The sequence below is a fragment of the Rhamphochromis sp. 'chilingali' genome (assembly GCF_963969265.1).
Source record: "Rhamphochromis sp. 'chilingali' genome assembly, chromosome: 12".
In the NCBI taxonomy this organism is placed as follows: Eukaryota; Metazoa; Chordata; class Actinopteri; order Cichliformes; family Cichlidae; genus Rhamphochromis; species Rhamphochromis sp. 'chilingali'.
The window spans coordinates 32322695-32337307 of record NC_137939.1 but is presented as its reverse complement, the minus strand read 5'-3'; the positions used below and the strand labels follow the sequence as shown (position 1 = coordinate 32337307).

Genomic DNA, 14613 nt, shown 5'->3' with positions numbered 1-14613 from the left:
TTTCCACGGCGCATGTTTGTGCGTAACGCATCATGTGATGTAATACGGTTACCCATCGATTTAATTGCAAGTACAGCGGCATGCTCGAGTAAGTCGGTATTTGCATATGGATTAGGGTGTGCGTGTTTTTTCCCTGGGAAGCGCGGAGCTGTCCCAAACTGATGGATGCTGTCGCTGCTGCCGCGTGAACCGGTGATGCTGCTGCGCTCGAGCCGCTGAGCTTTCTCTCTCTCTCTCTTGTTCGCTTGCTCGCTCTCTTTCCCTTTCACACACACTCTCTCTCCATCCTCTCCCTCCTCGCTCCTCTCCTCCACACGCACAAAACGCTCTGTCATGGCGTCTTCCAACCATGTTACCCCTACCAACTGTAGCTGGTGGCCCATCTCAGCCATGGATGAAGACGGCAAAATCACAGACGGGGAGGAGTGCGAAGAACCGGCGGCAGAGCCCAAACCCTTCAACAAAGACAGGCTCGTTTTGTACCACTGGACGCAATCTTTCACCTCCCAGAAGGTAAAAAAAAAAAAGAGCAGAGCTTGAAAATGGAGGTGGCTCCACGTCTCTTTGCATGACACGATGCTACAGCTTGGAGCTGCCTCTGTTTGTCTGCTGTGACCAAAGCGTGTTTGCATCAGTGCATGTTTGTCCTGCACATATACCTCCGGAATATGAATATCATCCTGCAGCTGGGCAGAGCTCCCGTTTGAGACGTCAACGCTGCAGCACGGGGGTCTCATTTCTTCGACAGAGAGTAGTGTGTTTGATCAATGTTCTATCATTAGTCACCGCATAGATCACCTTTCACATCTTATCTGCTTCCATCCTCGATTGACACGTTGGGGCTATTATCTGCCCATAATGCTGGTGAACGTGGTTAGGCTACTATGGGCTTTGACACATGACATCCTAAATAATTGATCAAAATGCTGTGCAAAACAAACTCCAAAGGCCATCTCCCACCTTCTGCAGCTGCATCACACCATATGTTCTTATTTTCATGCCTTCCTTCAGTCTACCTGTGATTTATTAACATGCATGCTCCCACGAAATGAGCATGTGTTTATAAAAATTTTGCATTGCCACACAAATAACTCTGAAAACATAAATGATTATCATATAGAGAATTCAGTACCATGAAGCTCCAACAATTAAACATGAAACCCGTTTGCATTTAAAAAGCATAGACTGTATGTAAAAGATGAACTCAGTCGTCATGGTATGTTTTGTCCTCAATTTGAAAGCCACGCTTCACTGTTGCTTAGGCTGGTCGTGCACCTCTCGATTTTTGTAACTCTGTGCAGGTAGCGCAGCTGATGTGGCTCGGTTGAAGACGTGAGTGTATCATTATGTCAGGTTTTACCATATTTCAATGACATATCAGTGCAAAAAGCTCAGATATTCCCAGATTATACAAAAATCCTGCACCATTTTTAAAAAGATAAAACTTTCTTGAGAAAACTTCATTTTGACTTCCACTCCTTTGCTAGCACTGAGAACACTGCAGTGAGTATGAAGCACAGCAGCAGTATAACTGTGAAACAGTTATAGAGATGTCACCGATGACTTGTGACACAACCAATCAACTTCACAGGTCCAATGCAAAGAAACTGTTATCATTTAATTAGTGCTAAACAACAGGCTAATAATATACTGGAATTTCACACACCAGAATTGAACCATAGACTTTCTGAACAGCAGGTAAGATGCAGTATTTGTCAAATAGTGCAGCTGTGATGCACCAATAGCATAAACATGGTGGAGAGGTTCAGTTCTGTGACTCCAGTTAGCAGACAATGATTGGCGACAGTTCCTTTTGTCGTGCACACCGCCAACTCTCGTATCATGAAGCTTAGACCAAAACAGTTTCATTATCCAGGCTGAAAACATGTTTATTTGTGTATTATAGTTAGGCATTTTAACACGGGAGTCTATGGGGACTGACTCAATTTTAAAACCAGCCTCATATGGACATTAGAAGAACTGTGCTAATTAGACAATAATAGTGGTTTGGCCCACTAAGGAGGAGAATGGTACCAGTGCTACAGCTGTAAAACCATAATATTCACCTTTAGGTTCAAACTCTCTATGTGCTGGAAGAGGTTCAACCAATTCAATTCAATTCAATTCAATTCAATTCAATCTTTATTGGCAGACTTCATGTCCATAAAAACAAGACAAAAAACCCCCAAAAAAACAACACACACACACAACACTCCCCCCCCCCCCCCCCCCCCCCCAACACAAGGTATAAACCATTAAATATATATATATGTATATAAATAAGTATCTAAAACATTTGTAAAAATATAAAACCATAATATACATAAAACACAATTACTTAAAATAAATCAATAAATACACAAACACTTTAACCAGTGCTTTCTGAGACTGGATGAGTAACGGGAACCACTCAGTGTCGGATCTGTGAGTGCTAAAATTATACTGTTACTCGAACCATCCAGTCGTTCTCTAAGATTGAACATTAGCTTCCTTAAAAGTGCTTTAAAAGTCCAAACACCCACAGCTACAAACATCTGGCTGGCACTACCACTTCTAGGTATCCTACAAAGGATTCTCATCGCATCATTATATGCAACATGCAGCTTCTGCATGCTACATTGTTTGTAGGATGACCACAAGGGGGCAGTATATAGCGGTGTGCAATACACTTTAAACAAAGCCACTTTAACTGGAAGTGAACAAAAGCTGAATTTGCGTGCAATAGTATTTGCCTGCACATAGAGCTTACACCGTTGTCTGTATATGTCATCATCATCATTCATTTGCTCAGTAATAATGTCAATGTCAACTGGATATGCTCTGAAGTACAGTCATTGCACTCAAAGGTGAATGCACAGCAGGGTGCACTGCCTATATAACCAAAACACAGAAGCTATTTGCAAAGCGTTGTTTATTTTATGGAAAGGGTGCTTAAAGAGTTACTTTTCTCACTAGATAAAGCCGTAGTATAACAGATTGTGGTAATTAGACATTTTTAAAAGACTTTGAGATGTTGAGTGACAGGTGGTGCCTAACTGCCACTCAAAGCAGCCATGTAATGCTTAACTGCTACAATTTACAGCAATTAATCTGATGTCACGAAGGGCAATTAGCTGTAGTCGTAAACTGCAATCTGTACCAGGCTGCAAATATGTTTATTTAAAGTGTATTTTAACATGGAAGTGGAGCTGACCTCAGGAGGCCACCAAAGCAAGACGCCGTGAGAGTTATTCAAGCTTGGACTTGGACACCAGATGATTTTGAATGATGTGGAAACTTTTGTGTTTCATTACTCATTATTGCACATCTGTCACACAAATGTGCAAGAAAACCCCTTAAGAACTTCCAGAGCTTTAGAGTTTTTATGATACTTGAAGTTTAATTTTGGATAACAAACAACTTCTTTCACATGTAAACAAACCGGAGGTGACAGCATGCAAACGCTGTAGACAAGGTGAAGGTCATGACATAATCACTTGTAATTGCATTTCTGTGTTAACACGATGAGGATATTGTTCAGTGTGAGATTTAATATGAGGACGCAGAGAAGGAAAATGCTAAAAGAACAAGCGGAGCTTTCCCTTTCCACTATCATGCTGCTTTATAGGCCACATTTATTAGATCCAGTAGTTTGAGATTTGACCCACATAAGTCATTAAACATTTGGACTTTGCTGCTCACCTTGTCACACCTGTAAATTGATGTACATGAAAAGGTAAATTGCTAAACTGCCCCTTTAAAAGTGGATTCAGCTATGCAATGGCAACTGGCATTTCATCCTTTGTCCTCATCAGCCACCATCTGTGCCTAATGTGTGCACATGGATTACATGACTATGACTAGTATCTTTGTACAGTCAGTGAGTTTTATAGATGAGTTGATGCGCATAAAAGTAAAACTGCAACTATTTTCTTTTAAATTTTTAAATTATTCATTGGGGAAAATGAGCATTCTGATGACAACCCCTTACTGTCTGATAAACAGTGATGGCCATTTTCACTACAAGATTAATTTATTGTGAGAAATGCTTCAGTCTCTTAGGATTCTTTAAAAATTCAAGTCTCAAGATGCGATTCAACACATAGATCTACCTTTCTGTCATCATTGCATATTACTGAGGACGAAGTCAGAAATGTTGTTTAGAAACACTGTAGCACATCAGCTTTGAGTTCATGCTCAGTCTCAGGTTTGTACGTTAGTTATAAAGCTCAGGATCTCTGGCTCATGGCCACTCGAGTCTGAGCTGCTGATTGAGCTGATTGTCACTCAGCAGAGGGTAAACACCAAGCTCACTGTCATGATTATCGCCTCAGTCCTGGAGCTGGAGGAGCTGGAGTGACTCCTCGATCATGTGTGATTGTGCTGTCAGTGAACTCGCTGCCTCTTTCACAAGTAACACATGGGTTTCAGCTAAGATGCTGAAAGAAATTCGAGCAACAAACTTGCTAATGTTTACATGTACGATGTTGTATTATTGTTATGTGAGCTGAAGCATGGGATGATGGGAAGGGCCTTTATGAGATTAAGAGGCCGTGCACCTGGTTATCTGCTCCACTAGAAATTTACTGAAAATGTTACACATTAATATAACACAATTGGTCAAAATCAGTTTGTTGCACCTTTGAAAGATGTGTTATATTTAGTCAATCTTTTGTGACTTGCCAAATATGTTTTTCCACTGTATGAAAAGACAGAAATGAATCCTTTCGTAAACACACTGGCAGTGCGAGACAGGCAGCTTTTGATAAAGGAGTCACATTTTCAGCTGATCAACATTTCTCTGTGCCGACTCCATTGTCGTCAATGTGCAGGGGATTATTTACAAGCTTGTGTATACCTCAGCAAGTTTATGAGGAAGGAGACAATGTACCGTCGAACTTCTCTTGCACCACACTTTAACTTTATTGTCTTGCTTTAATACAGCTTCATATCTAGCATCACTGTAACTTTGATCCTGTGGCCCTGCACTATAATTATTTACCTCACACCAGGGATGAATTTTGAGCACAACAAATATGGTAATGATAGATACAGAAAAGGCGCAGTGACACAGAGGCCAGATGCACAGATCGATACAGCTCTGGCAACCTCAGAGTCTGCAGGGTAGAAATTTACACCTTTAGTGATGAGGCTTTAACAAACTGCTGTTTTCTTTCAGTGTGGGGGGCAGTATATCATGACAGCAGTGAGTATCTGGACACTTTCTTTGAAACCTTTAACAGACACAATGCCATATTTTGCTGTGCTCTCTATTCAAGTGTAACTGTTGCAATGAGGACGTGAACACTGTCAAAGCTTATTTGATTGTCTGTTTACTACCATCAAACAGATAATCAGACAAAGGGAAACTGAAGCTATATGTACACATGATGTAAAGGAGGATAATACAGGTGGGCAACAAGAAACAGCTAAATCTGATCAAGACAAATGACACAAAGGAAGTCAAGCTAAATACAAGACATAAGAGACTAACAACTAAACAGGGAATCACTAACAGAGATGACAACTTAAGAATCAAGTCAACACTCTTCTATTCTATTCAACTCAGCTTTATTCATACAGCGCCAAATCACAACAAAAGTTGTCTCGAGGTGCTTTATATTGTGAAGTAAAAACCCTACATAATACAGAGAAAGCAACAACAATCAGACAACGGCCTATGAGCTAGCACTTGGTGACATTGGGAAGGAAGAGCTTCTTTTTAAAAGCAAGAAACCTGCAGTACGACCAGGCTCAGGAACTGGGTGAGTGCTGAGGGAGAGGACAAAAGAGTTTAATAATGACTAATAACTAAATGCAAAGTGGTGAATAAACACACAGACTGAAAAGAGGTGAGTGAAGAAAACACAGAGTGCATCATGGGAAGCCCCCAGCATCCCAGGCCTATTGCAGTGTAACTAAGGGAAGGTTCAGGGTCACCTGATCCAGCCTCGGCTCTAAGATTTGTTAAAAAGGAAAGTCTAATTATATTTGGACTGTACTGATTTATTAGAAACTCTTTTATTTATTTATTTTTAGATAGATTAAAAGTTTAAGATAGTTTGCTTTCTTTGCATTTTAACCCTTTAATGCATGAATTATGACAACCTCAATCAGGATTTTTTTCTTAAGTATTTTTATTCATCTTCACGCATGAAAAACGATTTTTCTTTTTTTTCAAACATGTACTTTTCAAAGACTTTTCAAAACGTATGTTGTCCAACAACACTATGCGTGAAAGTGATATAGGGAATCATATAATTTAGTTGTGCTTTTGACATAATGATAAAAAGCAGATTCTAATTTTGATTCTGATATAAACACCAAACATAAACTCGTGTTAAGGCTGTAATCAGACGTAAGGCTCAGTGAAACTTGCATGGAAGTTTAAGTCCAGACCAGTCGTTGTATACTTACATTACTCAGAGGTTTGTCTTGTGTTGGAGAGTACCTACCCCTGAAGTAGGAGCTAAAAGAAACACCAAACCACATACAGTACGATACAAGGAATGTAAATAGTTCCTGCAAAAATAACACTAAAGATTTAAAAACAAACACAACAAAGCAAGTGCCACCTGGTTATAATGTGTTAAACGAAAGAAGCTTTTCTTAAAACTTTTTAACTCACCCACACACACACACACACACACACACACACACACACACACACACACACACACACACACACACACACACACACACACACACACACACACAGAGCTGGTCGAATTGGAGCTATTTAGTTTCTAAAATCTCATCCTCAAGGGTTGCGATAGGATTAACGCAATGAGACAAAATATAAAAATATATAAAGGGAAATAAATTATTTTCTGGGACCTTTCTTTACCTGTTCCCAGTAAAATCCTCTGTTCTGGGACCAGGCCATATCATTTATTAAAATTCGAACTGCTGCCATTTTGAGAACGTCAAACTTGGCTTACTTGGCCCTACTATGATTAAAATGGGTGCAGCTTTGCTTTATACATTTGATCAAGTTTGGTGCATTTCAGAATGATCAAGAGCAGGTTTAGTAAAATAAATGTCAGAGTATCATTTCTGTAAGGCTGATTCCCCGCCCCCAATTTCAAGTTTGATTAGATGGATTATATCTCTTTATTACTCAGTCTGTCCTGATGGGGACAGACGTCTCTCAACAGAGCCATAGAACCTCATGTTTGTTCAGTTTGGCTCGTTAGTTGTGGAGGTTTTACTGACAGAAGAAAAATAGGACTTAAGAACTTGAGGGAGGGATTGACTGAAACAATAGTAAGACCCGGAATTTGATTAAATGTAGTCCACTATGTTCAGCCAGACAGCTGCTGTTGTGTCTCCTGAATTAATGGGTACCAGACTGCTTAATTTGTCTACTTTGTTTGTATAAGAGGAGTTTTTCACACTACAAAATACAGAAACCTAAAAATCTGTGACTTACCAACCAGTGACTTATCTATTTAAATACTGAGATTTTAAGGAAGATATGCTATGGCTAAATGGACCTGCAAAGGCTCACCAAGAAATCATATGCAGTCATAGTGTAAAGGTGCACATAAAATAATTAGCCTGTCTCTGGCAGTTTTTACATGGTTATCGCTACATTCAAGAACCCAAAAAACTTCAGACACACACATTTAGTGAAACTGAACAAAAGCTAAAACTGTGTAAAAATGCTATTTCTATGTTTTAGCTAATGTTTTTCACTCACCTGGTTCCTGACTCTGACTTTTCTGAGGTTGGCATTAATCTCAGTTGGGAATGGGCACTCGGACAGCTGTGGACACTGTGGAAAAGTAGTCCCTGTTACTTTATTCACGCTTTATGGAATTTAGGTGGTGCAATTTTAAACCTCAGTGTTAGCTGCTGTGATGTCAGCTGTAAGAGAGGGTGAAGTGCTACGCTGTCAACTAAAGCTAGCAAGCTTTGTTAGCAGGTTTCATCAATAAACTGTACAGGTGTGGTGCACAGACACAAAGGTAATAGTAACTGACAGGCTAATAAAATACCAGAAAGTGAGTTTTGAAGACTGAAAGTGAGCTTGCAGTGCCTCTCAAGCAACATTAAGCAGCGTTGAAGGCATAAACATTGTTTTAGAGGGTGTAAAATAGTGTCAAATTTTAACATAGGATTCTATGGGCCCCAGGTGCCATCAGAAGAGCAGTTTCGCATTAATCACTGCGTCATTTCATGCTGCATTCCTCTAGCAAAATATTATATCTGGCGCTAAGATGATACATGAAATTATAAGAGAAGGTGGTGGAAACGCTAATAACTAAGATCTGATTAGTGCCACAACTAGACTTTTTAAATAGTACATCGTATGTTTAAAGAAAAGTGTACTTAGATGTATTACGTAGCATCATGTCTTTGCAGTACTAACTGCTTTTCATCCCTAATAACAGCAAGCTGCAGATGAAGTTCACTTATTGTATAGTGTAAGAGGAGTGAATTTTATGCTTCCCAAGCAGCTGAACTACTTGGCATCATTGCTAAGAAGTGACTAATAATATTATGTAACTCTCGATGCAACGGTGACTGTGTTATTGTGGGTATCATCCAGGGACAGCTCAGCAGTATAACACAGGGACCTGAAATATTTGGCGGTTTTATATAGAAGTCCCTGATTTAGTGTTTCTTTTCCACGCTGATGGAGATATAAAAGGCTTAGTTTTTTTCTTTTTTTTGACATTTCAGTTGCATGCATCGATTTGTTCCTGGTGTCCAAAACCACTGGTCCTGCTGTAATTACTATGCTTATTTTACTACATTCTTTAGGTTTATTTCATTACACCATGTCTGGCCGTGTTCAGCAAAATTCCCATTTTGTCGTTCCGCCAAATGTAGCACTTTATGCCTCAAGTGTCATCTTCTTTCATTAATCTTATTCCCAGTAATAGCTCTCCATGGACCTTGGCTTATCCTTCATGCTGTTAGTAATGTATCCTGATTGTCCTGGATTTTTTTCTCAAACTCTAGCACCCTGTGTATCTCATTAGCTTGGCAGACCACACAAACAACCAGCTCTCTCTACAGTACAGCAATTTGCAATGTAATGAACTGAGCGGAAGCTTTTAGTGAGTTTAATTTTACATTTGTTTTTTTTGTTGTGCAGTTTTTTTGTTGTGCAGTTTTTTTTTCTTAAACCAAAAATGGATGAAATGTCCTCTTATTTTGTCTTCATAGTCTAATAACAAATTGCAAATGTTCACCCACTGAATATATTTCCAGACATACATGTTGTGATTAAATAAAAAAACAGGGGATGTGTTTGGACTAATCACGTCCTTTGTAATTTCAGGTACGGCTCGTCATTAATGAGAAGGGTCTTGTCTGTGAGGAGAGGGATGTGAGCTTGCCACTGCAGGAGCACAAGGAGCCCTGGTTCATGAGGCTGAACCTGGGCGAGGAGGTGCCCGTCTTCCTCCATGGAGACACCATCATTAGTGACTACAACCAGATTATAGATTACATGGAGAAAACCTTTGTGGGAGGTAGGACAATGCTGTCTTTCTTTTCTCTTGTTTAAAGATGGCAGAGTCATTTCCATTTGCATATTTTCATTATTTTCATTCATGCTCCATTAGAGAAGCGTTGCATAATTCATAGTTCAAAATAATCCCTATTTATCATGTATTATTAATCTGGTGCTTGCTGTGGCCGTTCAGTTCTCCTGCTTACTGTCTGAAAAACACTGTTTTAGCTCCTTTTGCTCTCACTTTAAAACTTTCTTTTTATTGGCTTCCCTTCATAAACAAAAACAAAAGATTTTGGCAGTAGGTTGATTGGGCTTCTGTAGTCACTGCTAAAGCTTGAAGAAACATCCCCTCTCTCTGACGTCACACAGAGCTATGGGTAGAAAAAATGCTTTTTCTCTCAGTGATAATCACTTACAAAGACCTTGTTATTTAAAACTGGCCATATGAGCATCCACCATGATAACAGTAACTATATAATAGAGGAATAAGGAAGCTGCATAGGTCCCACTTAACTTACAAGCATCCTTTCTATAGCAGGAAAAATCATCTTTACGCTGCACTGCAAAAAACCCCCCAAGTTCTTTTCATTTCCATATCTTCCTCATGGATCATTAATGGGTCTAGATGCTATTTGTCTGGACGTAGCTTTAGCCTCTCTATTTTATCTTGACATATTTATGTAGCCATCAAGTGCATGTTTGAGGCCCTTTTACAGAGATCTACTTTTTAAAGAGTCCACCAGAGAGAGAGTTGTTAACCAGTAAAATTCGTTATGTTTACTAGCTAATTGTACCAAGTTAGACTATAAAAATTGGTACTGTAGTATTCAAAGCCGGCTCATTGCATGTGTGCTGCACTCCTCGTTTTTGCATTAGTCCACCTATACCAGACTAATTCATCTCAACCGCCGCCTCGTGCTCTGCCAAAGGTTTGTGATCTGTAATCACCAATAAAGATGAGGATGAGTATTTGTAATTCTGATGTAAGCCACCTCTGTGAGTTACCAGCTGTACAGGTTAAGTGGGTGTAAAAACTGAAGGCAGCAAAAATTCCAGCAGAAGTTTAACCTAGCAGACGGAGATTGATTACACATGTGGCATCTCAATCAGTGCTGCCACACCACTAACTGCAGTACTAAGATGAATCTGGTATAAAAATTTGACCCAGTTTAGAGCTTTTACGAAACTATTCATAGAGGCCAAAACTGCTTTTTGTATCAAGCTATAAACATATTTTAAAATGCTGTAAAGTCAGGCCTTTTAACATGAGAGTCTATTACGAAGAATTTGCATTTGGGGTCAACTTAAGGTGGACATTTTAGAAACTTTAACTTTTGGCACTTGTATGTTGGCTTCATTTTTCACTCCTAGAGGCTGTTTGTTTGTTATAAACACAACCCAACCGGTCGCGGCAGATGGTTGATACTCCCTGAAGTCTTCAGCTGGAGGTTTGTTCCTGCTAAAAGGGAGTTTTTCCTCCCTACTGTCACCGCCTGCTTGCTCATAGGGGGGTTGTCTGATTGTTGTTGTTTTTTTTCTGAATTATTGTAGGGTCTTTAACGTACAATAGAAAGCACCTTGGGGCAATTGATGTTGTGATTTAAGAAAATGTAATAAAATTCACTTGAAATTAAAGTATATCGGCCCTATAAGGGGGCGGGATATGCAACACAGGGGATTCTTCTTCTTCATCTCTCTCTTATATCTCTGACTAGAGCTATAGAAAATTTGAGGCCTCATTCGCCCAGTTTGTGAAGCTGGAGTGACAAAGACTGTTGGAAGCCATTGGAGGCCATCTGTTTTCTTTGTGCAGACTGTGTCAGTGCATACTATAATGTGAAACTGTAACTCATTGCATCAACGTCTTTGCACCAATGTCACTGAGACGATCCTTGCTGATTAGATTAGACAAAATTGGAGTGACCCCTTGGGGAACATTTGTGGCACTCACAAACGAGACACAGATATAAACACAAGAGACATAATTTAATGATTGAAACAAAAAGTCCATCAAAGCTATATTTAGAGAAGCGGCATCTGTAGCTGTGAAGTTGTGATGGGTATGGAGGAACGTACGCTGTGAGGTAATGACTGAGATTCAGACTCTTGAGCTTGAAAAGGAGGCAACTGGATTTCTTTACATGTTTGAAGACATTTTGAAGACATCTAAAAAGTTTCTTCAGTTCTAAAACAAGTGGCAGAGAGTCCCAGGTAATAAACCCTTAAAAGGTGTCCTGACCCTCTTGGATAAGAGGTTAAATGTGTCCAAAAACCTAGAGAAGGACAGTTGCCTTCTTTTTAGGCTCTCAAGACTGCCATGGCCTGGATGACTGAGAGCCTACACAGACATTCGGGCTTGGCAAACATGCAGCTCAAAGAATAAGCAAATGTTAAGAAGCATACACTGAATCCTGTTATCTGTGTTGTGCTGTAGTATCTGTAGGTGGCACGTTCTATAGGATTATCAGCTGAGAGATTATGTAACAAACTGGGAGCCTCAGATCAGAAAATGCCTGGGGACATAGGTCTGTAACTGAAAAACTTCATGGCTTTCCTGCTTAGTTAGTGCTCACATGTCTAGGGCAGCGCCTAGAGCTTTGAATTCAACAGCAGAAGATCTGGTTCACTGCTTGCTCAGTAATAAAAGGCTAGAGTGCATAAGCTGACCCCAGGGTCTGATGATCTCATTCAGCTAACTTCATTTTAGTCTTTTGATAGTGTGCTAATAACTTGTTTTGGAGCAAGTTAGTCATAGAGATATAAAATCATTCATCAGTCTCCAGTTATACTCTAATAATTTAGTTAAGCTGTTATTGTTGCATTTTTTGGTTTTGTTTATTTTGTCTACTGAATGTCAAACAAGTCTGATGCATGTTTTATCCAGAAGCTTTCATCCAGGAGTCAATTTGAGGGGATGAGTTACAGGCATGCTTTTTCTCTGCCTTTAAATCCCTAATGAAACCTGGCAACGTGGGCTGCAGCTGGTCTGCAAAGTGCAGATTTCTCAGAAACGGGAGGCATATGCAGTGTGGAGCAGTGGCAACAGTTTTACAGTGTTGTTGAGGCACAGCAGGGCAAAAGCTGTTTGCAAAAAGATGTCAATCATCGCCCGAGTTGTTCTTATATATTTGTCATGCTCATTGTGAACATGTATGAACTCAGTCGGGAAGTTGCTTGACAGTTTGCTGCTAATTTAATCTTTCCATCACCAGTGCTGCAGCAGACTTCCTGCAGAGAACCACTGCAGGGCATGCCCAGGTCAGCATGCAGGTCCAGAGACTGATTACTCAGCTCTCTGGAGCTCAGCCACGTGCAGCTCCACCCTCCTTCAGCTTCTCCTCATCGTCAAGCACCCATCTGATTATCTCTGTCTTGTCAGCGATGCCTTCCCTGCATGTGGCTGGCTGTGACCCTGCAGAAAGATAAAAGCTCCCTCTGTTCTGCACTTTCAGTACCGAATCTCAGCAGCAGGTCATTATGCTGAACACCATCGCTCCCAGCCAGGCGCTGCGCTGTCAGACACGAGAATTAGGGCAGCAAAATGTAAAAGCGGGATCTCTCTGAGGTAGTAAAAGTTGTTGGAAGTGTTTTTATGTGTGTTAAGGTGCAAACAGACTGTAGAGTTCATCTTATTATTTTTTCAAACCCACGTTGTGCAGCATAGTTAGAATAAACTGGACTTACAGCCTGAAAATGTGATGAAAGTATTTTGTTTTAATAAAGCTTATGTTTGCAGGCCATTTTAGATGTTTACAGTAGCTATAAGGATAGACAATATAAAACATTTTAATATGATAGCAGGCAGAAAAAATCCACTCTTAAATTCTGGTAACAAAATATTTGGCACATGTTGATAATCAGTCTTTAACAGGAAACAAAATCAACATGCCTCACGTGCTTCCCTGTCGCTGTGTGAGGAGGACCTGCCTGAGCTAAAGTCACTAAAAGAGAAAACTCTCCAAACAACTCGACTCCTCTTTGGGTCACAAGTTATTTTGGAGTCTCTGGGCTCTTTTTTAATCCTCCAGGTTGGTGTTTTTTTTGCCATCATTAACTTAGTGTTTTAAAAACAGGTGTAAAAGAGAAAAACTACATACTCACGGGATATAATCATGAGTCTATTCCAGATTACCTTCATTTATGTTTATTCTGTGAACATAATTTATAAAACGGAGTTAATGTTTTATTCATTTTGACCTGACAGTAGCGACCGAGAGAATATAGTTACCAGGAACTGGAACCAAGGTCTTTTTGCAAGCAGAGTCCTGTATGCCTTTAAAAAGTATGTAGGCTTAAAGCATCTCCAAGTTGTCTTGGATGGAGAAGGTACCTCCATCTTTTATATTTTCTTAGCAACAAAGCCTTAATAAGCTGTTGGATGAAAACTTGATGAGACTGAAATCCATCTTTTCTGCAACTGTCTGCAAGAAAGTCTATAATAATTCACGATCATAATAATAATAATAATAATAATAATAATGCAGCTTTTTTCTTGTAACGGCAGGTAAGCAGAACAGATTGAGTCAGTAGGCGGATGATGTAACAAAGTTATGGAGTCTAATTACAGTGTTAATGTTTAATTTGTGTTTTTGTTGATCTGGAATGGGAATTTAATCTCATGTGGTTATACCAGGGGTGGGCAACTCCAGGGTTCGAGGGCCGGTGTCCTGCAGGTTTTAGATGTCACCCCGGGTCTACACACCTGAATCAAATGATTAGTCCATTACCAGGCGCCTGGAGAACTTCAAGACATGTTGAGGAGGTAATTTAGCCATTTAAATCAGCGGTGTTTGACCAAGGACACATCTAAAACCTGCAGGACACCGTCACTTGAGGCCCGGGGTTGCCTACCTTTGGGTTATACCATAGTCTAGTGTTTTCACTCAACATAAATTGTTGTTGATCTTGTTGTTCCCTTCACCTGAAGGATGAACTGGTTAGATTTTGGTAATCAAGGTCACTGTGACCTCACCTCCAGCCCTAACATCTGTATCATTTCTGAAAGCTCAGTATGTCAGGAACACTTTCAGGGATTTTCTTTACATTTGGCACAAACATGTACTTGGGGGTGACGGGTGGTTTATTATAGTCCTCCACCTGTTACCAGGTTACCATGTTGTGTGTCTGACAGCTGAATCTGGCACAACTGTGTTATTCTGGGTTTG

The 14613-nt window shown here is 40.0% G+C and overlaps 1 protein-coding gene across 1 annotated transcript in view; it reads left to right on the top strand.

Annotated features, from left to right (window-relative positions):
• The first annotated feature begins 98 nt into the window (after positions 1-98).
• The window catches only part of gdap1l1 (ganglioside induced differentiation associated protein 1-like 1), a 28911-nt gene continuing 14396 nt past the window's right edge, over positions 99-14613 (top strand). Inside the window, exons 1-2 of the mRNA XM_080898031.1 lie at positions 99-513; positions 9272-9464. Coding sequence (XP_080754157.1) covers positions 334-513; positions 9272-9464 — 373 coding nt within the window. The 5' untranslated portion in view covers positions 99-333. The remainder of the gene's footprint in view (positions 514-9271; positions 9465-14613) is intronic.